Below are 27236 nucleotides of genomic sequence, written 5' to 3'. Positions count from 1 at the left end.
ATTTGATTTCTACCTCTGTGTCAAGAAATCCAGTTGTACTCAGTAGTCTTTTTTCTTCAAGCACTATTGTAGCAGAATTAATAGCCCAATCTTTTACTAAATCTTTCTGGCTTTCGTTGATAACAGGCCTATTATAATCCTGGCTGTCATCCACTCCAAAAACCTGAAAACAAAACAAATCATCATACATTAACTGAAAGCCTCCTTTGTAGTATTAAATGGGAATGCATAGGTACTGCTACCAATAAAAAGTGAGTGCTTATAAAGCTGTTTTTTTGAAATGATTTGCTATTTAAAGTAGAACCGATGTGTTCTAATTCTAGAGATTCAAAATAATTGTTAATATTTCTTTTGAATGAAATCAAAATATGATATTAAGGAGCCTTATTTTAATAATAGAAGACTTTCCTGCCTCTGTTGCAATTTTCAAAGTACTTCCCAAATCTAGTGAAGCGGATTAGAGAAGTCCTGGAAACATTATTTTTAGGTTTTGTGAGGGCTTGTTCCAGAATGATGCAGAAATTGTTTCTAGTGACAGAAACATACCATTGGATTGCACCCATAAATCAGTCTCACCAGAATATATGAATGATGTAATTTTAAACAAAATCAGAATTACTGAAATATTTAAATTTAAGTAATCCTTTTGTGCCTCATGTACTGAAGCTTTTGATTTGTGTGTAATGTATATCATGTGCTTATTACTGTATGGATGAAATGATATATTCTGTTATGAAAGAAATGGATCCATAATTACATAAAAACTAGATATATTTTTGTTCTTGTTCCTTTAACACCTGGGTAAATGTATGTATGCTTGGCATAAATGTATCAAGTCCAAGCAACCCAGTGTGTAAATTTTGCAAGAACAATGATATTAGTGAAGATTTGTAAAAACGGCAATTAGTGCTACTGCTCCAAAAGATATTTTTATGTGGCACTGAAATTATCTGGCAAGAATCTGAAAAGATCTGAAAAGTATCTTCTTCTATCCAGGGATTAAAAAGTACCAGATTTTAAAATTTCATGCAAATTTAAATATATACTGATTTTAAGAAAAGAAGCATGTATCTTTAGAAAAACTCTAAACAATATATATTTAAATACTTATTGTAATAGCACCCTTTTCATTCTGTTTTTGTTTTTAAAAAAAGTCATGGTGTTGAATATCTTTTGTTGGTGTATTTGTTATGTGAACCATCTGTTAAAATCTGAAAGCTGTGACTTTATACAAGCTTTCACCTTGGATAAAATCCTCTACATGAGGAGATGCCATTTAGTTGATGAAAAGTGTATGTTATCATACATTTAAACTAAAGTAGTGCCACAATGCTGCTCTTTTTATCTGTCATCCCGAGAAAGAACTTAAACCACCTTGAGCATTATTAGAATCCTTTTTTTTACTTAAGTCTCTTTCAGTGGAGATCAGCTTAAAATTCTCTACAATTAATATGTGCAATTGCACCAATGCTTACTCCAACCTATTAAATCCTCTCTATTCCACAGCATGTTTATTTGTTTTGCCACACAAGGCACAGATAGTCTTCTTAAATGCTGTGCCATAGTCCATCACATTGTATTAATTCCAAACACTCAGGGGATTCAGAATCAAAGGGAAGTATAAAATTTATTTGACATAGCATGGGGAGCCATAATTAAAAATGTTAAAAAAGATAAGGAAATACTATTTCTGAGCATTCTTAAAATACTAATTTGGATCTCATGCTCAACATTAAAAGTGTGGATTTTTCATGTATACACACATACAGATAGTCCTCAGGTTACAGTTTGTTTAGTGACTTTTCAAAGTTACAACATCACTTGAAAAAAAGTGACATGACTGTTTCTCACACTTACAACCAGTACAGCATCCCCATGGTCACATGATGAAAATTCAGACTCTTGTGGACTGAATCATATTTATGATGGTTGCAGTGTCTCAGGGTCATGTGATCACCTTTTGTGACAAGCAGAAGCAGAAAGAAATGGGTCCATAATTACATAAAAACTAGATATATTTCTGTTCTTGCTCCTTTAACACCTGGGTAAATACATGTATGCTTACAATACAATAGCAGAGTTGGAAGGGACCTTGGAGGTCTTCTAGTCCAACCCCCTGCCTAGGCAGGAAACCCTATACCGTTTCAGACCGATGGCTATCCAAATCTTCTTAAAGACTTCCAGTTTTGGGGTATTCACAACTTCTGGAAGCTGTTCCACTGATTAATTGTTCTAACTGTCAGGAAATTTCTCCTTAGTTCTAAGTTGCTTCTGTCCTTGATTAATTTCCACCCATTGCTTCTTGTTCTATCCTCAGGTGCCTTGGAGAATAGTTTGACTCCCTCTTCTTTGTGGCAACCCCTGAGATATTGGAACACCGCTTGAACACCGCTTAAATGTATTGAGTCCAAGCAAATCAATGTGTAAACTTTGCAATAACAATGACATCAGTGATGATTTGGGAAGCCTGATTCAATTAACAACCATGTTACTAATTTAACAAGTGCAATGATTCACTTAACAACTGTGCCAAGAAAAATGGTAAAATGGGACCAAACTCACTTAATAAATGTCTCACTTAGCAACATAAATTTTGGGTTCAATTGTGGTCATAAGTTGAGGACTACCTGTAAAGTCTTGTTATTTGCCAATAAAATGCCATTCCATTTACATACAGTATGTGAGTGATGGCTAACCTTTTTTGGATTGCGTGCCAAAAGCAGGGGGAGTGCAGGAGGGTCGTGCACAGGCATGTCACACCCATAATGCTATGCGCGTGACCCAGTGTGGATGTGTGTGCGACCAGCGCGACCCCCCCCTGCTTTTTGCACACTTTTTCCACCCTTCCCAGGCTCCAGAGGCTTTCTAGGAGTCTAGGGAGGGCGAAAACAGCCTCCCCTGCCTCCCCCCTCTGGAGGCTTCAGGGAAGCTCCTGAAGCCTCTGGAGGGTGAAAATCGGCCGTATGGCCAACCCAGAGGTTTGGGAACAGTGATTTCTGTTTTGTCCGTAGGGCCATATTTCGCCCTCTAGAGCAGTGGTTCTCAACCTGTGGGTTGGGACTCTTTCACAGGGGTCGCGTAAGACCAGCAGAAAATTCATATTTTCAAAAAAATATCAAAAACATAAAATAATTTTATGGTTGGGGCTCACTATAACATGAGGAACTGTAAAGGGTCACAGCATTAGGAAGGTTGAGACCCACTGCTCTAGAGCCTTCGGGAGCCTTCCCTGAAGCTTCTGGAGCATGAAAAACGGCCCAACGCACAAACCAGAAGTCCGTTCCCGAACTTCCAGTTTGTGCATTGGGTGGTTTTTCACCCTCTGGAGGCTTCAGGGAAGGCTCCAGAAGACAAAAAATGGCACTATGGGCAAACAGCAAGTCACTTCCAGGTTGCCCGGAGGGCTGTTTTTCGCCTTCAGGAGGCTTCCCTGAAGCCTCCAGAGTGCGAAAAATGGCCCTATGGAGAATCCGGAGGTTACTTCCGGGTTGCCCATAGGGCCATTTTCAGGGAAAATGGGAAAACTTCAGGGAAGCCTCTGGAGGGTGAAAAATGGCTGAAAAAGAAGGCCAAAGTCAGCTGGCCAGCACATGCATGCGCGCTGGAGCTGATAGGGCAACGCCTGGCATGCCCTAACAAATGGCTCCGTGTGCCAGCTGTGGCACGCATGCCATAGGTTTGCCATCATGGGTATATGTTCTGGTATCATATGGAAAATATCTCTGTATGCCACATGAAATTTGGCGATTCTGGAGATTGAGATTTTGTGAAGAAAAAAAAAGCAATATATTTCTCCACATATTACATTTTCTAGAACTTATGCAAACATTATAAATATATTTCCTAATCAGAAATGAAGTTACATCACTATCTATAGCTGTTTTCAGTTTTATCTTTGTTTATTTGAGACCTTCAAAAGAACTAGAACTTTAACATTTCTATTGAAGATAATACTACCCAAGGTCAAGTTTGACTCTTTCTTAACAGTATGGAAATGGTATGACATAATCTGGGATTTTTTTAATACTTAATTTTTCTTTCTAATACACACTATGGCCCAGCTTTCCCATTTATGTAGTAAGAAAGTCTGATAGTGTTCATTTTTCTCAGCATAAGAAAATTTTGTTAACAAAGTATCTTTGATGTAAAGCCATTCCATTGCACAAGATAAGCATGCAAACATCATACTGTTACTAAAATTTAAAATTAATAGAAAACCAACAATATGGTTTAGATTAAAAGAGTGACAATTTAATAATATAATAGGATATTATTCCTTCCTGAGGGAAGCTGCCTCACTTCAGCATTAATGACTTATAGCTGCCTGGTAAGCTTTCCTTTTTAGGACTGGATTTTGGTAAGTTGCTGTTTATCTGAGTATTCAAAACTGTTATTTTTCCATTCTTAATATTTGGGAGTTCTTTTTTTTACTTCTTTTTTGTTCTGATAATTACCTGAGAATAGTCAAGATGGAAACAAGGGCTTCTTCCTAGTTTTTCAACAATTTCTCGTTACTACGGAGTATAATGCCAAGTCAGATCTGAGATACCTATAATCTACAATTGACAACTGCAGCTGAAATGCATCCTGGGGATCTCTCCAATAACTAACTCCAATAACTAGTCCTCAGGTTACGCTGGCAATTGGGATCAGGGTTGCTGGTGTTAAGTGATGCGGTCATGAAGTGTAATGTCAAGTGATTGCATTGCTTAGCAACAACAGTACCAGTTGCCATTGTAGCCTAAAGATGCACTCTTTCTCAGGAAACCAAAGTTCCAAGTAAATGTCGGGAGAAATCACATGTAATCTAATATGGGGAAGTCCCAGGTGAGGAGTATGAGGCTGCTACGGGGGAGTGGGAGAGGCTGGGGGAGGGCTTGGGAGGAACAGTGCAGCCCATGCTCAAGTTGGGGAATGGCAGGGGAGAGGGTGCTATGACATGAATACGGGAAGCTGGAGGGATATAGCAGGAAGTGCACATAGGAAGACTGAGGTGTAGATGGCATGGCATGGTGCATGTGCAGAAGGTCTAAGGGAGAGGTTACCATGACTTGAGACCTTTCCTGATATCTTTCCCATTGACTTCCCCTTTGGGAAGCTGGTAGGGAAGGTCATAAATGCAAGCTGGTTGCCAAACATTCAAATCACAATCACATCACCACAGGGATGTAGTGACAGCCAAAACTTTTGAGGATTGGTCATGGTTGCTGAATGAGTAGTCAGTAAGAAAAGACTACATATATGTACACATGATGTTAATATCTATTTTCAGAAGCCGCACAATAAATAAGGGTAGGCCCTACTTAAATAAAAAATACATATTAAATCTATCTTCCCATTAAATAAGGAACCTATCTGTAAAATTCTTATATCTATATCTTCTCCCAGGTTTTTTAAAAGGGCAAAATAGATGGAAAAATAACAATGCATATTATATTGTACATGCAGAGAAGTAGTATGATAAGTAAAAAATTAACTTGCTTAATGTTATTTAATTCTTCTTGTTAAACATGAAACACAACTTCAGAAAAATATATAATTTCCTCTGCGTGCTGGAAGGAAATTTAATATTCAATCTTTTCTTTTAAGCAACATTACTTGTGATGATTTACATATACTTTTCATTAGTTGCCAGCAAAAGCAACACTTTCTCTATAAAAATACAATTGTATACACGTGCCTTGGCTGTTGAGTCTATTTCCACATAGGAAAACTAAGTGGTGAGTAGAAATACCTTCCAGGCTTTGCATGTCATCATGGTTTGGCCTAAATTTGAAGTAAAGAAGTACTTGGGAGGTTGAAGGCAGATTAGTCTGTCCTATGCAACTTCATCATCCCACATAATTTGAGCCCTCATGCAAATTACTTGAAAAGACTAGAAGTACATTATGTTCTTTGTTCACAGGATCACTTATTGGAACCTTCAGCTATCCACATCCTTTTAATGCAGGGAGATATATTTTCTGAAAGTCAGGTGATATATGAATTTATTAAGTTATATTTAAAAATGTTTCCAATACTTTGTATCAGGAATGCATCTTAAGCACGTCACAGAAATTTCAGAGCTTCATTATATGTATGTATGATATATCTATCTCTCTAATCTAATCTAATCTAATCTAATCTGTCTGTCTGTCTATCATCTATCTATCTATCTATCTATCTATCTATCTATCTATCTATCTATCTATCTATCTATCTATCATCTATCTATCTATCTATCTATCTATCTATGCATTGACCCTGAAATAGTATCTATTCTATCCCCCTTTTATGAAATTAATATGCATCCGGTGCCCAGGCAAGTCATCTATCTAGCCAACAAATCTGTTTACAAGTCATCTATCTAATCAAACAAATACGTTTAATTTCAAGAACACTGCTCTGTCATGAATCTCATATAAAGATCAGGTCCCATCCTCAAGATAGATCTTTAAATTATTCGTAATTAGGGCTGAACATATCCTTTGAAAAAAGTGGTTTGTAATGCACTCATTTTTATGTGATTCTATTGACCATGATGTTCAATCAAGTCCCAATTCTTGGCGATTCTATGCACCACTTCTCTCCTCATTTTCTCAATCTTGTATGGCTTCTTTTAGTTGTTTTATGGTTTGGCTGGTGTTGGCTTTAATGTCTAGCCACAGTGCAGCCTCATTTAGTTGCCAGTGGGATATCCTTGCTTTTCCATACTCAATTCATGTTCATCACTGCTGTGTGATCCAGGACAATTCAATACTTTATTTCTGAACTGCCTTCACTGCTTTGATCAATCAATAAGTTACTTTCTGAATTGCCTTCACTGGTTTGATCAATCTGTGATCCTAAGAAGGAATGCAGTCTTGCATGTATTCAACCACTTCATTGTCAACTCTAATGTATTCTGTCTTTTCACTGTCAATTCTAATTTTGACACTCACCAATTGTTATTTTGACATTTGCTTACAATGAGCTTGGTGTTTTTGATGCTCAAGAAGAGGCCAAATTTTAGCTTTCTTCTTTAAAGGTTTTGATCAGATATTTCACACTTAGTTTGGTTTCTGAGGGAAGAGTTGTGTTGTCAGCATATCAAAGATCAATCTTTACTCTGATTTTCCAGCTTCCTCACAATACAGTATACATGTTGAATATTTAGTTTTGTTAACATTAATTACTATTACTAATACAAATTTTGATAATTTCTGATTTGGGTCAGAATGTATTTCAGTTGAGAATGAACATGATGAAAATATGCAGGATTTAATAAAATACATAACCACGACTATGTTATCATATATAATAAGCATATTCTTACTGGTTAGTAGCAAATACACAATGGGAATATGGAGCTAAAGAAGCATTCTCTTTAGAGTAGAGTAGAGTAGAGTAGAGTAGAGTAGAGTAGAGTAGAGTAGAGTAGAGTAGAGTAGAGTAGAATAACAGAGTTATAAAGGACTTTGGAGGTCTTCTAGTCCAACCCCCTGCTTAGGCAGGAAATCTACACCACTTCAGACAAATGGTCCAACATCTTCTTAAAAACTTCCAATGTTGGAGCATTCACAATTTCTGGAGAATAGCTTACATCATTACATTATTAAATACATGATAAAGAATCATATCTGTATAACAGGAATGCACAATAACAAACATCACTCTGAATAATTGAAATATTTCTAAAAATAATATAAATCTAAAAGTAAAGAATATTACAGAATTAATTTAAACCATGGCATTTAAACTGGGATTGTAAAAGAGATTGTTGTCATTAAACACATTGAACCTTTGTGAAATTCTTGACAAAAGAAACACTGACAGCTGATTGTATAATTTGTCAGAAGAACAGAAAACAATCAGCACAAATCTATAAAAATGGATGGAGGTCACACAACAATGCTAAAAAAATAAATAAAAATAATTGTAAACAATAGTAACAAAATAACATACTGTACAATAATATATAAAATATGGGCAACAAAGAAGTAGAAAATCAAAACATATGCTGCAATGTAATTTATAAAATAGGAATGTACACTAATATTAAACATGGTATTTATAATAATTCAAGCAGTACCAGTTACTTAGAAACACTAAGGATCAGAGCAGATTTCTTCTGCACTGAACATGAGGAAACCTATGGGTCTGTCATTCAAGGACAATTGGATAGGCGTTCTTTTTATATGTCAGTGAATTTTAACCTTCAACCTAGTGGTCCCTCAAATATTAAGCATAGAACAGGAAGTTGATTGACTAATCAGCACACTTCCATACAACAGTGCAGTTGATATTTGGGAGGTTTGCAACAGCCCGTCTGAAACCTTCTGCAACCTCTAGCTCTGTGATTGCAAACCTATGGCACACGTGCCAGAGGTGGCACTCAGAGCCCTCTCTGCTGGCATGTGCACCATCGCCCGAGGTCAGATCTGGGTGGCGTTTCTTTTGTGAGCTTCTGTTTCCCTGCAAACAACGAAACAGAAGCTCACAAAAGAAAAAGATCTTACCTCTTGCCACGCTGCTGGAGTTGGGAATGCTCTGTTTTCTGCTGGCCAGCTAGTCTTTGGGTCTCTGCTGTGCATTCACACATGTCCGCGCTTTGCATGCATTTGCGCGCCTTTGCGCATGTGCACCTTTCAGCTTGGGTATGTGTGCACACAGTTTGGGCACTCGGTGTCTAAAAGGTTCGCCATCACTGCTCTAGCTTGTGCATTAAGCCTTTTGCAATGTAGGTATGGGGGAAAGTCTAAATCAGCCTTGAGTATGTACAGATTCTTCACCTCTCTCTGTTTTAAGTGTACACACACAGTCAGCTTGTATTACTTTGTCATCAATGTCACATGGGAAACTGGACCACAGTCATATATGCTGTACTTTCAAGTATATACTCCAACTCAGAATACAAACAGAGGTATTAATATTTGACTTAGCACCTATTTAAGGAGCAGTCAATGCAAATAAATCTAAATACAATACAAAAATCACCATAACCATAACAATTGAGACTGTTAGCCATGGTTATGGAAAATGAGAATTTAGAAATTTGTATTCTAGTTTGGGGGGGTGGAGTAGGGGCAGGTTGATGAAACTATTTCAAGCAACAACCAGTTTCCCAGGAGATTTGGAACCTGGCATGATTTTAATCTACGCACATGGGATTTGTTTGAAATAGGAAGCTATTCCAATGGGACACTTATATTATAAAATGCGTTTCAAGTCATGCAATATAGGAGAACAGCAGTACTATACTGTACTGTAGATGGATAACTTCACTATTGATGTGGCTATTATTTAAAATCTTCTCTTTTAGTCCAGTTTGCATTTCCTGAGGAAGATATCCAGGAAGATTTATCTCAGATACAGGAATTTTCACTGTTTTTTCCACACTTTTACAAATCTAGTGCCAACTCCCTTCCTCAGCTATCTTTTCCTGTGACTTTGGATACAGGAAACCTTTTTACTAAGCCTCTTTCTTTGTGATGCTATTGTTTCACCTCTTTTCAAACTTTAAAATAAGATACCCAATCCCTTCCTCTTCCTCCCTTTGTCCAATTGCTCTACAATTAAAGCTCCATTTGTCCAATTGCTCTACTTTGTCCTCCACTCTCTTCCCATTTGTTGAGATCAGCTCCTTTTATGCGTGTACATGCTAGTTTTCTCTTTCCATTGTGATCGAACTCCTTCTCTTGCCAATTTTCTCTGCCCAGCCCCCACTCTCCTCCTTTCTTCATCCCCTCAGTTCCTTTAAGGAAATGTTACAATGGATCAGGTGTGGGTCCATGTAGCATCTGTGCCCTGCTCATGCCAATAGGTACATGGCAGCCTGCCAATGATTTTAAACAGAGGCAATGAGCTTGGCTGCCATCCTACTCCATCCTGTTTGGCAAATCCTTTAAAAACCGAAAATGCCTCCAAGAATGTGAGCTCAGGGTTGTCATCCCCCCCCCCACACACACTATAGAACTTAAAGCACTTTCACCAAGTGAAATCCATAAGTTTGATCAGTTTCCCACTGAAATTTTTTTTTTTCTTAAAAATTCATCTTTATTCTATTAATGCACAATATGACTGAGCAATACACCAATGGCAAAATGGCTGCAATTTCTTTCCTATTTTTGCAAGGCCCTTATGGAACCTGTTATCAAATAATACAAGGCAACTTTAAGCATTTTAACTCCAATTCTCTAATTACTATGACATAAACAAAATATGTTTAAGGCCAGTATCTGTTTATTTATATCTGTATCAGTACCTGTGAATGTACCAATGGAGAAAGATGGGAGGGCGGAGAGAGAGAAAGAAAGGAAGAGGAAGAGACAGAGACAGAGAAATATTTCATTAGAACCCTCTCCTCTCCATCCCAAATTGTGAAATTCCCATTCTGACCTAATTTCTCTCTTCATAGAACACTAGGCTGGGAGCATGCAATACTTCTAACAAAATACCAAGGTAACTATTGGAAAGGACTATACCATGTCCAGCAATGCAAGTGATAAAACTGAGAAAAGTAACCCAGAACTGCAGGACTTCACTGCTACTAAAACGAATTTATTTTTCTAATCTAAGGGAGGTAAAGTAATATAGTACCTGCATGTGTCTTTCATTCCCGGCACTAAAGTCAACAGAGAATAAGAGCAAAACCGAGTTTCAAAGAAGACTACTTTATTTCTTGTTCAAGTCTTATTTCTATCCTAGATCATCCAGCTGCTGACTGATTTATACACAGAATTCAGACAATTTACTGTATTTAAATGTTAAGAATTATACACAAATGCACATTAAGAAATGCAAACATGGAATAATTCACTAGAAGTAGTAAAGATTAATAATTAAAAAAGTGTCTCACATGTTTCAGATAATAAAATGTTAAAGAATACTTAGTTCCTCAACTTGACCTATATATAAAATACTCTCTTTACTGAATGAAAATACACACACACACACACTTTCAAGTATTGTATTTCTTAGACGGATATTCAGAATTATACTACAATTTCACCTCCCAGCTCATTCTGTATATGGCGTTGTGAAATATCAGCTCCTTTGAAGTATTATATACTAGATCTGTAAAGTAAGTTGTAGCCTAATAGGTTTCGTAGAACTGCTGTAATGTCCATTCAGATGGGGATTTTATTTCTAAGGGTAACAACCAGAGAATTATGATATAACATACTATTCTGTCGTAGTATTTATTTTTTTCTGTTTTCCTGGCTATGAATAACATTTTCTACCACTGTATTAAAAACTACAATTTAATGAGTTTTAAAAAGCTATGCAACCAGTGTTATTATTAAAACAAAGCAGGAAGCTTGAGTGAAATATCAAGTCATAATCCAAATACTAGAAAGGAGAGTTCTATGCTGATTTATTGACCAAAAATATATTATTTAAAACAATTTAAAGGCTTTAACTTAGATTACCTAAGAGCAGATTTCTACCCATCTACCCACAGGGCTTTCTCTGCCAAGAAGGGAGAGAAAGATGAATTGCTATGGACCCTCTTATCTCTTTAATCATCAGGAACTACAGCTGATTTTTAATTCTCTCAATGAAAAATAAGATGGGGATTGCCCTTGCCTCTGCCTATTGCCACTGAACGGTGGCGATTGGCGGCGATCCTCATTGCCTGAAACGGGCCGAAAATGGGATGCCCAGAGGCCGAGAATGGGGTATGCGGAGATGGGCAGCTGTGATCCCTACAGCCTGGAACAGCTGATCATCTGAATTCCAGGAGGATGATCCAACCGCCAATCAGCTGTTCGTGCTACATAAGGCTGTGCTGAACCTGACCAGTCTGTTTGCTGCAAGGAGGCAAATTGTTGGGAGGCAGAGGCTGCCGGGTGGGGCTTCAGAAACATTCACTCTATAAGATGCACAGACATTTCCACCCACTTATTTGGGGGAGGGGTACGTCTTATAGTCCTAAAAATATAGTAACTTAAAAGGAGTGGACAAGTAAGCAACATAGAACAGTCTTGATTTATACTGGCATTTAACTATAAGAGTTGTTTAAAAATATTTAATTATAAACTCAATACAAGGCAGCTTATAAAACAGGCAACATTACCTTATTTCATTTCATTTGCTTTGGAAGAAATAAAAAAACTTGAGGACATAAATTCATGTAAATTCTGGAAAACAGTTTTTTTAAAAACAAGGCAAATGTATGGCACTATTAAGGCAGTACATTAGGATTAAGCAAAACTGGAACTGTGTACTAGCAACAGCTTTGAGAAAACACTGCACAACATAGTAACAGTTTTGCTTTGTGAGTAGTATCTTTCTGAAGAAATATATCACAACACCTTTAGTTCAATAATCATTACTATAGTTATTATCCTTTCAGGTCCATCACAAATAATAGTTAATTAAAATAGCAAACATTTATACAGCTTACCTTATCAATCATCTTCCGTGCTTCCATCTCCTCTGTGTTAGGATTTTCCAGTTCAATAGTGTAAGTACCTTTATCACTTTGGTCATCATCATCCTTTTCAAGATTCACTGAAACAAGCTGAGTTTTTAGCTTCTTCTCCATGTCCTCGTTTGGACTTGGTCTATGCCCAAGGCTTCCTGAACTTCTTAACAATGCACTTTGTAAGAAAGGTAGTGCAGCAGAAGGCTCTTCTGATTTTTGCTTGAGAAGTTTTGCATGCACCGCCCTGTGCTGGGTGGAATTGTTTTGTGCCAATGGTGGTGGAGGTTTCACTTTTTCAGTTCTTGCAAGGGATGCTGGAGAAGGTGTTTCAGGGCACAAACCTCCTATATTTTGAGAAAAAGAATACGATCGCCTCTTCCGGGGATGGCCTTCATCAAAGAACTCAATCATAAAGGCAGTCTGACTTAAAACGGGTTGATCAGAATGTTTCTCTACATTCAGAGCTTTTGAATGTAATTTTTTCTGTTCAGTATAATGATGCTTTAAATGATCTTCAAGTGCAGCACGTTTACTGTAGAGCTTGTGTGCTCCAACATTTTCTGAATCACTCTGTGTTCCATCATCATGTTTATTTCCTGCAAAGTCAAAGAAAAGAAAAATCTAGCTCTATTCAGCATAATGTAAAAAGAGCATTCCAAAGTTAATACAAATACAGGATTTGATTCTGTTAGAAGCTCAACGGTTCGTTAGTTAACAAGTCTTCAGGCTTCCCATAGCAACAACACACTCATTCAGACTTGCTATACAATAATGGAGTCATTTGCCAGCTCACCACCAAGCATTTGAATTGCCTTATTCAAAAGACATTCAGTTCTTAACCAATCATGCTCTGATGAAATCTGAACACTATACTATCAAAATGAGGGCACAAGAGAGAACTTAAATTTCAATCAAAATATTGTTAAATTGTTAAAAATATCTCATGAACTGGGGAAAGAAAACATACTTCTAAATGTTCATGAAAAGTAGAAAGCAAAAAAAAAAAGTCATTGTATAGGTTTTACACCTGTTAATCGTTAATCTGCAGAAAACCTGGACCTATTCCTTAGGTTTCCAAAACACATTCCTTCATTTGCATTAATAGTGATAAGACTTAAGATTTCTTTGTTTTAATTAAATAGTTCTTGTCAAAATTTATTATAGAAACAGAGCTAAATACGATAACATTAATTTATATATATATGATTTTAAAATGCAGTTTAGAATCACATGGAAAAATGTCTAAACAAACGTAAAATATCTGCCTGAATAAGTATAAAGCAACTATACAATATGGAAGTGTTTACAAGTGTTTACAAGTGTTTACAGTTAAAAAAAATGCCAAGATGATCAACAACAATTTCCTCTACATAAATTGAATAATTTCTCAAGGTTTCTCCATAAAGTTGATTGGCTGTAAAGATGCACAATTTTCTAAATTTTCTAAAAACAGTTGTGATCTAGATACTGAATACATTTCAATATTCATTCTTGACCAGGAAAGACAAGCCCCGAATAACATGCGTTCATCTTCGTAACAGCTTTCATAACAAGTCAGTACTTGTTTTCTGGCCTCTTACATGCATATTATCTAGGAGTCAAGGCTGGAAGTAGTAACAAAACATGGCTAGGGTTTGCACACAAGATGTTTAATACTGGATACGTTACTGCAATGCATTCTACACTCAGCAATACAAAACCTTCTAATAACCCATCAACATTAGATCACAACTTTCGAAGACTACCTCCAAAAATATCAAAAACACAAGGTCTTTTTTTTAAACTAAACAAAACAGAACAAAATTCTAGAATGCCCTATATTCATAGAACTATTATTTGGAACCTTTATATTTATATTTTAACCATTATAATCATTACATCTACTTTTAGCTGAAAACATTTTGTTTCTTTTAGTTATAAATACAAAATTGCCAGAACTCCTATTTTCACTTAAATTCTATTATAAAACATTATTGGAAAATTATATCAGTTTATTTATACAGGATTTAAAGGAAATGTTTATTTTGTAACTGTAATAATGTTTTAGTTAATATTACAAACTTTGACAAGCATAATGTTTTGGTCCTGGTACAATTTGTTATTAATCAAAATGCTTTGATTAAAAAGTTTTGACCTGTAAGAATCCCAATGAAGTGTAGTAATTGTATACATTTCTAGCAAGTATACTTATATTATGTGTTCAAGGCAAAAGAAATAAAGCTGAAATTATTTATTTTACCTTTCAGTCTCTTCAAGTAGACTGGAACATCACTCTTAATACTTTTTGAGTCTTCTTCTGATGCTTCCCACATCATTGTTGGGGGATTGTTTTGTGCTAACCAGTTTGCCACTTTACTTTCCGGTGCCATCATCACAGTTTGAAGCCCAGAGAGATCCTGAGCACCAGAAGGAGACTTCTTAGGCTTGGGACGCTGATCTGGAGTGAATTTTGTGACATGATCTTTGATGGTTACTTTTCCTGGGGTGCTATTATCAAATTCAATAGTAAATGAAGCATGCCCCGCCCCTGCTATGTGTGTATCTTTTGTTGGGATCTCATGAATAGTACCCTCAGGTGTTTGTGAATGTTGCTGGGCTTCCTTTGTAGGGATTTCAAAATAACTTGGTTCCCTACAAAAAGGATAAGATTCTTCTCCAGTTGCAGCTGCAGATTGCTCCTCAGCTTGCTTGCCATCTGTGCTGCCTCCTATTAAGAAAAATAAAGAAATTGAATTCTCCGATATTGTGCAACCGAAGTCTTCAAGGAATTTCAGAATCAGTATGAAAGCCAGGTGAAAATTCTTGAAAAAGAAATATGTTTGTGCAGAAAGAATGAAAACCAGCTTCAGAACTGCATTTTTTCTCCACCTTGTTGGTATTTTAATTCTGGAGACATGCATTAAAAACTAGCATGCCCAACTACAAGTTCATGAGGAATCCAGAGAAAATTTGGAATGTTAGATTTATTGATCTCAAATTTACTGAAGTCCTAGGTGATATCAAAGAGATGGTTTTTTTTAAAGAAAGTATTTCCAACTCCATGGGCCAAAATTGAGAACTAAGTATAGACTTAGCTTTAATGCAGATTTTAAATATATCTAGTTATAGCATATTTATAAAATATTCCTGGAAAGATCAAATGAATAAGGGAAACGGCAAAGATTTCAGAAACGTTTGGAAAATCCAATTTTTAAACTACAGAACGGAAATGAAGATCGATTTAAAATGAAATTTACTATAGTAACAAAAAAAACCTACATATGGAACTGTAAATTTCTTATTTTCTGATGAACAAAGTATGTAGTAGAAGAAGAAAGACAGTGTCCATTCTGAATAAATGTTAAAATGTTTGTAAAACATTATGCAATTAGCATAATAAGCTTGACAGTCAAGTGTCAAAGATGTGAATAGAACTACAAGCAACTGCTGCTGAAAAGAATATTGGATATTAAGCTGAAACTGCTGAATTAAGAAGCATACTTTAGTTTAAGCTTATAAAAAAACAAAAAGAAAAAATTAAGGCAAATAACATTTTAGGAATTTTTCAAAACGCTTACACTATGGATGAAATAATGGTCCCATATCATGCAGAATTCATTTTAAAATGCTCAACCAAGCAAGCTGCAAGCAGATTCCATGATGTTGTTCAGAAATAATCACATTTAATTTAAACAGAAACTTTTAGAATGGCAACAGGAAATGGTTCTGTTCCTATTTTTATAGTTGAAAAATAAATGACAGTAGTAATGAATTAGAAATAGCATACAGTATTCTATGATCACCAATCTAAAAGAAGTCTTGTAGCTGAGGCTTCCACTGTTTTACAGTAATGTTAAAATGTTAAACTTTTATCTAATTTTGAAAGATTCTATTACATCCAATTGACACACATAGCGTTATGCACAATCTGTTAAGATTCGAGACAGAAGAAAATTGCTCTGGAATGTACAATTTATTGTTTGCTGGAAAAGAGACAAATTCAGATCAATTAAAAGAAAATTTCAGTAATTTAATCAATTCGGAAAATTTGTTTTCTTTTGGGGGGGAGAGAAGATGCATTTATAAAATATTCATTTACTTAACAACAAATCTAGAGTGTTTATCTGAATAATATCCATCAGCTAAACAATTTTTCTTCTTGCCATGTATTCACCAAATGTGTTCTACATGGCTGGAGGAACTTCTACAGGAGGACTGAGAATTCTAAAGGTATGGAGGAGGAGAAATGGAGAGTAGATTAAATCTTGTTGAGTGAATTGAAGTCTTCCAGAATAACACTGAATATAAAGATTTTAAAGTATCATATTGTTCAGCCTGATGTCCCAATATGCTTTTTATAAAATCTCTTATTTCTTCTCTTCTTAAAGTGAAAGCAGTTACTGGTTTCTGGTGGTTAAATCCCATTATCTCTGTAGCATGTACTGTGGCATGCAAAATGTTAAGGAGTTCTCTGCCAGGATATTGCATGTATAATGCAGCATTTGTGGGGAACAAAATGGATCAGTGGCTTGGTTAACACGCAATGCAGAGCGGTCCATATAGCAAATGAACTGTACATACAGTATGCGAGACTAACTAACTGCACATATGAATCCAAAATCAGGAACCAGGATTCTGGAAGTGAGAACAGCAAGCTTTTGTTTGAAATGAAAGAAAGCACAACACAGCAGGAAGCAATAAATGTTTAGCACAGACATGGAGCAGCATTGGTTAATAACAAGGTAGGAATGACAGGAGTAAAGAGGAAACTGGGTAAGGAAGTCAGGGATGGCTGGTAGCAAAGACTGCGGAAGACCAAAAACTGAACTGAATCATAGTGTTTCCTGTGACTGGATGGGATTTTGGATTTAGACAAATGAAAACCATTGTTTCTGTAGAAGATTCTATATAGCAGGAATGCGAAACAGAAGTTTTATGATACTCATTAGCACAACAGATTGTTTCTAAGTAGAGAGGAGCAGCCGTCCATACAAAGTCATGATGGCAGAGAATAATTTATTTGATGGCCAGGTTATTTCCTACTTACTTGTAACCTCGTTATAAATTTTATACTGAAAAACAAGCCACTTTATTTAGTAATCTAAATTGAGGGCCAATTAGGTATAGTGATTAAGGCACCAGGTTGGAAAGTAGGAGACTGAGTTCTAGTTCTACCTTAGACAGGAAAGCTGGCTGAGTGGTTTTGGGCCACTGTTATGGTGTAACCAGCTACTACAGAACATGAGCACGCAAGCAATTGGGCACCCCTAAAGTGGAATGCTTGCAGGTTCAATTCAAGGTATTTGTTATGATCTTTAAATCCCTACATGGCATGGGATCAAGAACCCATGGAACTGTCTTCTCCCCATTATATCACTCTGTCCCACCCAGTCAAGAAGAGAAAGTATGTTACAGACACCACCAGTTAAAGAATTTCAACTGGTGGAGCCTTCTCTACCATCATGCCTTCCCCTTTGTAATACACCCCCCCCCCCCCGAGGTGAGGCAGCTCCAATTCCCCTAGCATTTTGGAAGAGTTTGAAGTTCTGGCTCTGCCAACTCATATGAAGCTCATAGAGAAGCATGCAACATTGGGGTTGGTTAATGCCTTGAATCCCTCTCCCTTTTAAATATTGATTGTTCTGTATTTGTTTCCACTGCCTTTTATTGATATGTATTTGTATGGTTTTAATGTTTTTAATTGTACACCACCAAGCCACTTTGCGAGTGACTCTCTAAATCTGACAAACAAACAAATAAATGTTTGCTGCATTGTTTATAAAAATAATAAAGGTGGGATAAAAAAATCTAAATGAATCAATCTTAAAGAAAGCTAGAAACGTTGCCTTTATTAATTAAACCGGTTCCAAAATGTTCAGATTTACAATGCTTTTTAGCCAAAATTCTTCAGCATATCAGTAATAATTTCAAGTCTATGAACTGATCCAGGCTTAACTGGATAGCAGAGCTATTTCAATAACCAGGAGCTTTGAAAAATGTTAATGAAAAACTACTGATTAATTAAGTTTGGTTGGCCCATTCCCTCTGAGGAGTTTTGGATTATTATTTCCATTCAAGTTTACTTCAGAAGAGAAACCTGCAGTAAGTCTTAAAGTAGAGTTGTAGCTAACTAGCCTTGTCCTTTCCAAAGTACTTTTTCTTCTGGCTTGATTTATTGTTATCCCTACCCCACCCCACCCTTCCTTCCACAAAAGTCAGTTGGCATTCTAGGATTATCAAGTGTGTTCAATCCTCATTGCTCCATCTTTGCCCTTCCCCCTTACAATATTTTTGTATGTTGTTTTTTCTTGATTCTCCATACTTCTTTCTTATGTTTGTGAATGGAACAAATTTTGTTACATAAGGATTGGCATAGGAGGAGGATAAGGATAGGGGGACACCACAGAAACATATTTATCAATATTAAGTTATTAATACCAAGGAAGTCAAATCTTTTTAGGTCTGGAAAAAATTACTAGCTTAGAATCAGTAGTATCTTTTAAAACTACAAAAACCAGTGACAAGATGAAAAACTGATTTAAACATCAAAGGCTGTGCAAGCACCCAGACAGTGGAATGGCAGAATTGTAGTAAAATCCAGGATATCTATAGTCATTATGAAATGTTGTGATCTCTCACATTTTTCAAAGGGTTTACTATCAAAGGATAGTCTTTAGAAAAGACAGACTGCATTTGGTGTCTTATAGATTTTCATCTCGCTCCAATTCTAGTTCAAAGTTTCACGTTATTTATTGGGTTATATACAATGATAGTGTTTCTGATTGCTTGCATCAGATTTTCACTGATCACTCATGTTTTCTTAAATACATGTTGATGTAATACTGAGAGTTGGGGGATCTTTGATAGAGTCAATGTGCAATGGACAATTGCAGAAATGACAAAAATGAAGCAGAGGGAGAAGAAACAAATGAGGCACATATAGAGTATTCTGCAGTTTGCATGCAGTGTCAACTTGTGCCTATATGTTTTTGAAAACTGAGTTATTTTAGTTCTGCAAATCTCTGCTTAAGAACATTCTATGCAATCACTGTAAGCCCAGTAAGTTAAATAATAGTCAAATAAATTCAGTTTAAAATTTGTGTAGGATATGGCAGAAACAGAATTATGTATCTTCTTATAGGCAATTTCAGAATTATTTTCCAGATCTAAAGGGCAAAATTTAATTTACACAACATCTTATTCAATTTCATAATCACACTGGTATTCATTTTGAACTGTAGGGAAGGTCTGAAACAACACATTTATGATGAACTTGAATGATGAAATCCACCATCTTAAATCTTGTTTATGAAATGCCTGTGTAACTGCCAATGGTAAATGAAAGCTCAAACATATTAATAGGCTGAAGATAAACATATTGCCATATTTTTTTTTGCTTTCTTTGTGCAAGAGCAATAAATAGCAAGGTATTGACAAGTAAATGCCTGAACAATTCAATGGGGATTAAAAAGGGAGACTCAGGTAGTCCGTGACCTACAACAGTTCCTTTAGTGACTGTTTGAAGTTACAATGATACTGAAAAAAATAACTCAGGAGCATTTTTTTCACCCTTACAACTACGTAGCATCCCCATGGTCACCTAATCAAAATTCAGACACTTGTCAACTGATTCTTATGTATGACAGTTGCAATGTCCCAGGGTCATGTGATCACCTTTTGAGACCTTCTGATAAGCAAAATCTACCTGGAAGCCAGATTCACTTCACAATCATGTTAGCAACTTAACAACTGCAATGATTAACTTAATAACTGTGGCAAGAAAGGTTGTAAAATGCGGCAAAGCTCACTTAACAAATATCTCATTTAACAACAGAAATTCAATTGTGGTTGTAAGTCGTGGACTATCTGTAGTTTAAAAGTGAAAATAAACAGCAAAATGTTTAATTATATATACCCTATATTATCAGAAAACACTTCATGAATATTTATAGTATATTCTATAGTACAATAAAAATATTATTCAACCCAAAATAGTGTTTCTTGCATTTGATTATCACCAACTGTGCCTCCCCAGTAGTATTTTTCTATCAAATCTTTCAATTATGGCAGGTGGAAAAAGGTATTAAAATAATCTGATTATCTTAAGGCTATTAAAGCTAATTGTATCTAGTTGGCTTAGCCGCAAGTAATCTAGTATTTCAATCTTCTCATTAAATCATTTCATGCTATATCCTTTCTCGTCTAGTCAGCGAATTGCCATTTTATAAACAGTGAAAACTGGAGGGTAATATGCATTAATCTGGTGTCGCTATTAAGTTTATTTTAAGTTGCTTTAAATATAATTAACATAAGAAAAACAATGTATGATTTATTATCAAAGCAAATTATTTATTTCATTCAATTCTGATGCTGCCTAACTCTAAGAAAGTTAGATATAGAGAAAAGGTACCCAAGATTTTAATAAATACCCCCCCCCCCAAAAAAAGATCTTACTAGTGATCAAATGCACAGGACAATTTCCAAATTCATTTACATATTTTTCCAACATTCCAATAGGTAGGAAAGAATAAAAATGATTTTCGATACAATCAAATTGTTTTTAAAAATTCTCCATTGGAAATATAGTCTGTGCCTTCCTGTTTCAGTCTCCTTTCTAGTAACTATTTGTCAATTAATAAGATCACTTCCTCTTCACATGCATAACTTCTAACTCTATTTAGGAGTTTTTGATGAGTGCATGTATATTTTTAAATATTGTTATAGTAGAAATTTATGCATCAAGGTAAGGTTCAAGATTGCTAGAGAAACAGAACATTCAGATACTTGTGTTTGAACTCAATATAAATACATCATTACCGTATTTTCACCCATATAACCCGCCCACGCAAATAACCCGCCCACGCGAATAACCCGCGGGTTTTCGGGATCGTGTAAAATATTTTCCGTATACCCCGCCCACGCATATAACCCGCGACGAGTAAGAGAGAAGGGAAACAGCTGAGATGGGGGGGGGAAGAAACAGAGAAAGAAGCCTGCGCAAGCTGGGGAAGAGGAAAGGAACGGAGGAGAAGGAAACAGCTGAGATCGGGGTGGGGGAAGAAACGGAGAAAGAAGCCTGCGCAAGCTGGGGAAGAGGAAAGGAACGGAGGAGAAGGGAAACAGCTGAGATGGGGGGGGAAGAAACGGAGAAAGAAGCCTACGCAAGCTGGGGAAGAGGAAAGGAACGGAGGAGAAGGGAAACAGCTGAGATGGGGGGGGGAAGAAACAGAGAAAGAAGCCTGCGCAAGCTGGGGAAGAGGAAAGGAACGGAGGAGAAGGGAAACAGCTGAGATGGGGGGGGAAGAAACGGAGAAAGAAGCCTACGCAAGCTGGGGAAGAGGAAAGGAACGGAGGAGAAGGGAAACAGCTGAGATGGGGGGGGGAAGAAACAGAGAAAGAAGCCTGCGCAAGCTGGGGAAGAGGAAAGGAACGGAGGAGAAGGAAACAGCTGAGATCGGGGTGGGGGAAGAAACGGAGAAAGAAGCCTGCGCAAGCCTCCGATCGCGTAAAATATTTTCCGTATACCCCGCCCACGCATATAACCCGCAGGGGGGCGCTGTGCACGTAAAAAACGCATATAACCCGCGGGTTATATGGGTGAAAATACGGTAAATAAATTGGTAGGATCAATGATTATAATTCAATGCAAAAGTAGATTATCTTGTACAAACCCATGATTTGTGATGGGTTCCCAACAGTCATTCAACAGGCATTATAGAAGTGGTTTCCCACTGTCTTCTTTCAGTACATTCAATGAGTTTGGTGAACAGTTCCAAAAATCCCAAGCACTACCTTTTTTATTTTTACTGATTTAATAGATCGGTTGATCAAAGTTATTTTAAAAACATTTAAATCAGTTATGTGCAGCTTTGTGCAAGATGTCTCAAAAACCTTGTGCTCAGTCTCACAAGCTGTCAATGTTTTAATATAAAAGAAGGGTAAATTATTAAATAAATGGGTAGTAAACTATTTTAGTTGATTTTAATAAGTAATTATACTGAAATTAAAATTTAGTCCTGCTAATCACTTTCACTTGTAGATGTAATCCTTGTTTTTAAAAATATTACATATCCCAAATATGTTAATTTGCTATATATTTTTCCCAATTTTTTATTTTTTAAATAAAAACAAACAAAATCATCCTCCATTACAAAATTGTAGAAAGTGTGTCAATTGGTTACACAGAGTTTTCGTGCATCCCTTCCATCATCACCTCTGATTCATTTCAAATTATCTATTTTACATCACACACACACACACACACACACACACACACACACACACACACACACATATATATATTGCTATATATATTGCTATCATCATACCTCATCCTTCATGACTATAGTTGTTTTAACGTCCCTTTATAACAAACATTCCAAAATTTAAAACAAAATCACATAGTGGCATTCCCTTATCTATTTTCAATATCATCCAAATACATTATACCTTTTTAACACATTCAAAATAAAAAAACTAATTATGTTTAATAACAAAGTTTTTAAACCGCTTTTCTTAATCATTGTTTACAATTTATATCCAATTTCCCTTTTATCCTGTCAATACAAATTATTACATTATTATCATTATCAGTCATTTATTTAACAATAGTTTGACTAAGTTTAACTTACTTTTTCCCCTTTTTTCACCATTTAATTTTTTTATCAAATTTCCTCTTATCAAACAAATACATATATATACATTGTTATCCTTATCAATTATTTATCTAACTTTATCCATTAGCACTTCATTTTTAACATAATGCTCTAATTTTAACAAAATTTTTAAACCTCTTTTCTTAATCATTGTTTACAATTTATATCCAATTTCCCCTTTTATCATGTCAATATAAATTATTACATTATTATCATTATCAGTCATTTAGTTTGACTATGTTTAACTTACTTTTTCCCCTTTTTTCATAGTTTAAAAATTTATACCAAATATACAATATAATATATTGTTATCCTTATCAATTATTTATCTAACTTTATCCATTAACACTTCATTTTTAACATAATGCTCTAATTTTAACAAAAATTTTAAACCTCTTTTCTTAATCATTGTTTACAATTTATATCCAATTTCCCTTTTATCCTGTCAATACAAATTATTACATTATTATCATTATCAGTCATTTAACAATAGTTTGACTAAGTTTAACTTACTTTTTCCCCTTTTTTCACCATTTAAATTTTTTATCAAATTTCCTCTTATCAAACCAATACATATATATATATACATTGTTATCCTTATCAATTATTTATCTAACTTTATCCATTAACACTACATTTTTAACATAATGTTCTAATTTTAACAAAAAAAATTAAACCTTTTCTTAATCATTGTTTACAATTTATATCCAATTTTTCTTTTTATCATGTCAATACAAATTATTACAATTTGCTATATTTTTATAATCAGAGCAAACCCCACTCCCTTTTAGCACTGATTTGGTTACCTAGCTGGATTATGAAATGTCTGTACAAAAATGACCAAGTTCAGAGAGCACCAAGATCTCCATGTTTAATAACTCCACCCATTCTGAGGTTATAAACAGGTATCTTTTCCTATAACCCATTCTTTATTTGTAAGCACATCGATAAACACGTTAGTTCTATGTGTTTTATATTTTAATGCTAATTTTGCCAAACCATTCTTGATCTAAAATGTATGGTTTGCTGGAGCTAGCCAGCTCCACTTAGAACCAGTTCCATAGAAACACTGCAAATAGCCACAAACATTTTAACTGGATTTCAATTGGGCTGTTCTGAATAGCATTAAGCTGTACTTAAACAACAATTTGCCACAGAGGTAGAGAAGTCTTAAGCCATCAAAACACCAATCTTTATGTTTCTGTAACCTCTCCTTTGATATCAATCCTGATATTGCTTTCCAGTCTATTCTGCAAACCTTCTAAGTACTCCTTGAAGCTGTTTTTATGCGTCAACATTTGTACTGAATTTCCTTGAAATGAGCTTGATCCATCAAGCTGTGAATTGGAGCCAAAACATTGCTTCAGCCCCTTTTTCTTTTGCTTCTCTCTCACTTAACTCTATATTAAGTATGTGCTAAATGTACCGTATTTTCACGACCATAGGCCGCACCGGATTGTAAGCCGCAGTATCAGTTAATGTTAATTTTTAAAACTTTTTTCACATATAAAGCGCACCGGGTTATAAGCCGCGCTCAGAGACTCGGCTCCCCTTGCAACTGGAACTCCGTCTGCCCGAGTTGGGGCATTTTCTGGCTTGGGACGCTCCGGCGGCTTCTTCGGGAGGCAGCCCGCCGGCTTCGGCGAAGGCTGGGACGGAGAGCGCGGCGACCGTGGAGCATGTGCAAAGTACTTTCGCCGGCCCCCCTCACCGCGCGCCGGCCTTCGGGGATGAAGGGGCAGGACTTCCCGGGTGGAAGGCATGCCTGGCTCTGCGGCTCCAGCCCCGGCACCTTTCGGCCGAGCCTCTCCCGCCAGGCGGCCGCCTTCCTCCGCTGAGCAGCCCCGCGCAGCCACGCCACCCCGGGAGATCGCCAGCGCGGGGGCCTGGGGCGCCGCGGTCAGGTCGCTCTGTCCTCTCCGCCTCCCGCGCCTTGCCCGCCGCCCGCCCGCCCAGGATGCTGACCTACTGCCATGCCCCGCGCCCGCCACTGGCCCGCTCCTGCGCCTCCGCTGCCGCCGCCGCCGCCCTACTCGGAGTCCTCTGGCTGCACGCCTGCTGCGGCATGCCCCATGTCATCCGCACCGGTGAGCTAGGCGGGGGGGGATGGGGGCGGGCAGGGCGCCCGGGTTGCGGTCCCTGAGGCGGGTGGGTGGGCGCACATGGCAGGCTCCCAGGGATCCCAAAGGTGCTTTTTCTGGCGCGGGAGGCTTCGGGCTCCGCTGCTCTCCCGGCTCTTGCCCGGCCGGCGTGGTGTGCTGGGAAGACCGGCGCCGCACCGGCCACCCGCGCGCCCTTGACCGGCAGCGCAGAGCCGGCTGGGGCGCGGAGCGGAGTTAGGCAGGGCGACTGCCGGGGCGGATGGGGTGCTCGGCGCCGGCAAATCCTGAAGGGCTGCGCCGGTCTGCCGTCCCTTCTTGCGGCGGCGGGGGTGACGGAACAGCCCAGTCTATAGGGGCTGGGAGCTGGGTGGCTCTCTGCTCCGACTCAGAAAGTAGCGAGGTTGAAGGGAGAGACCCGAGGGACGTGTGCATGCTTGCGAGCTTCAAGTTTGAGCGTTGGGAGGGAGAGATTTTCAATCTTTTTTCACACATAAAGCGCACCAGGTTATAAGCCGCACTGCCGGTTTTTGATAAAATTTTAGGATTTTCAGTGCGGCTTATGGTCGTGAAAATACGGTATATCACAAAGATTCTCGAACACATAATTTCCCTTCCCCTCCTTTTAGTTTCTCAAAAACTAAGGTGGGTCCTTTTTGAAGACTTCCCATACTTTCCCAACCTGCAGGCTGAGCTGCCTCTTATCAGGCTTTGTCTAGGTTGTGGGTCTTTTTCCTGTGTTCCAAAGTCATTCCTACATGTTATCAGAATAATACAGAATTTAATAATCTACAATATACTGACCTTTTCTTTGCTCCTCTGAATCCGCATTGTTCCAATATACAAGAATTTTCATTTTAAATTATTAACTTAGAAGGAAAAGTAGTATACAATACGTACAAACCTTGCCACTTGTGAAAAGGATCTGAGGAAAAGTTACAAGAGGATTTACCTTCTGGATAACCTCACCTAAAACTACTATTTCTTGTGCTTTCTCTTCAGGTTTACCATCTTGTCTACAACCATTCTGCTCTTCAGTCTCATCATCACCCCACCAAGATGGCTGCCCATATAATGGTGTACCTCGAGGCACTCCAGAAAGATCTAAATAAACAGAAAAACATTTTTCTATAAAACAACCAATGAAACAATATGGTACACATAGTTCTGTCACAACTGCAGATATATCTGATTCTTTCACTCAAAAGTATCTTTAAGATGTTGTGTAATCTAAGGCCTGCTATACAAATTGTATCTTTGCTTATACTGTAGCTGCTCACAATGCAATTTAAACAACTGCCTTGAGTTTCAAGTGAACTTTAAGTGACTTTCTCCTTTTTTACATTGTTTACATTGCAACTTGCTGGGTTTCAGAGCTATTACAGGATGAAATATTTGCTCTGGGCCAAAAGTTCAATTGCATTAAAAAAACCATAAATATATTGACTGTAATGAAATAGACAGCAACAATTTATACCAATTCACAGAATATAATGATTTGCTATAATGTAATTTTCTGTTTTCTCTTTCCATTTATACCTTGTCAACCAGAGAAGCATACTATGGTATTTTAGAAAAGTGGTTTATTTATTTGCTTCTGTAGAATGACAGTATCTTTGCTACTGTTCTTCAGTGTGAGAAAAAGTTCTATAAAACTTTACCATGGGGGAAGGAAGTAATTATTGTTCCCCCAGCAAGCTATCTTCAGAAGTGCCTGTAGATGATCTCCAGGATGAAAAAGTAAAAAAAAAAAAAAAAAAAGGGGGGGGGGGGAAGAATCTTTGAATGTAATGGACATGCGTAATTTAATTAACATTCCTTCCTCCTGAAGAATGTAATAAATTAAGGTTTCACTGTAGAAGTTAAACAGGATGCTAAATGAGACTGGTAACTAGAACAATAATTAGAGAATGGGCATTAAATGTTACAATCACTTAATCTCCAAAAAAATTAGAATAAAACAAATTAAATGTTCTGAACTCTGGTAGGAAAAACATTCCGAACTTGAACTGTCTTGAATCCACAGCATCCTATTGTGAACTTTGAGGATCTTGGAGATGTTATAGCAATAGCACTTAGAATTATATACAGCTTCACAGTGCTTTACAGTCAACT

The 27236-nt window shown here is 37.0% G+C and overlaps 1 protein-coding gene across 8 annotated transcripts in view; it reads right to left on the bottom strand.

Annotated features, from left to right (window-relative positions):
* CEP170 (centrosomal protein 170) overlaps positions 1-27236 on the bottom strand; it is a 90390-nt gene that overhangs the window by 32377 nt on the left and 30777 nt on the right. For 6 of the 8 annotated variants that reach the window (XM_087718024.1, XM_087718023.1, XM_087718025.1 and 3 more), the window contains exons 7-10: positions 26091-26225; positions 14628-15095; positions 12368-12984; positions 14-163 (exon numbers count right to left, since the gene is read on the bottom strand). In XM_087718024.1, the coding sequence (XP_087574150.1) occupies positions 14-163; positions 12368-12984; positions 14628-15095; positions 26091-26225 (1370 nt within the window). The remainder of the gene's footprint in view (positions 1-13; positions 164-12367; positions 12985-14627; positions 15096-26090; positions 26226-27236) is intronic. The other 2 variants (XM_087718029.1, XM_087718028.1) reach the window with 2 other exon arrangements.

This window comes from Thamnophis sirtalis, unplaced genomic scaffold, assembly GCF_051295495.1.
Source record: "Thamnophis sirtalis isolate CommonGarterSnake01/CBP01778 unplaced genomic scaffold, rThaSir2_p1.2 scaffold_6, whole genome shotgun sequence".
NCBI lineage: Eukaryota > Metazoa > Chordata > Lepidosauria > Squamata > Natricidae > Thamnophis > Thamnophis sirtalis.
This window is presented reverse-complemented; position numbering and strand designations above follow the sequence as displayed.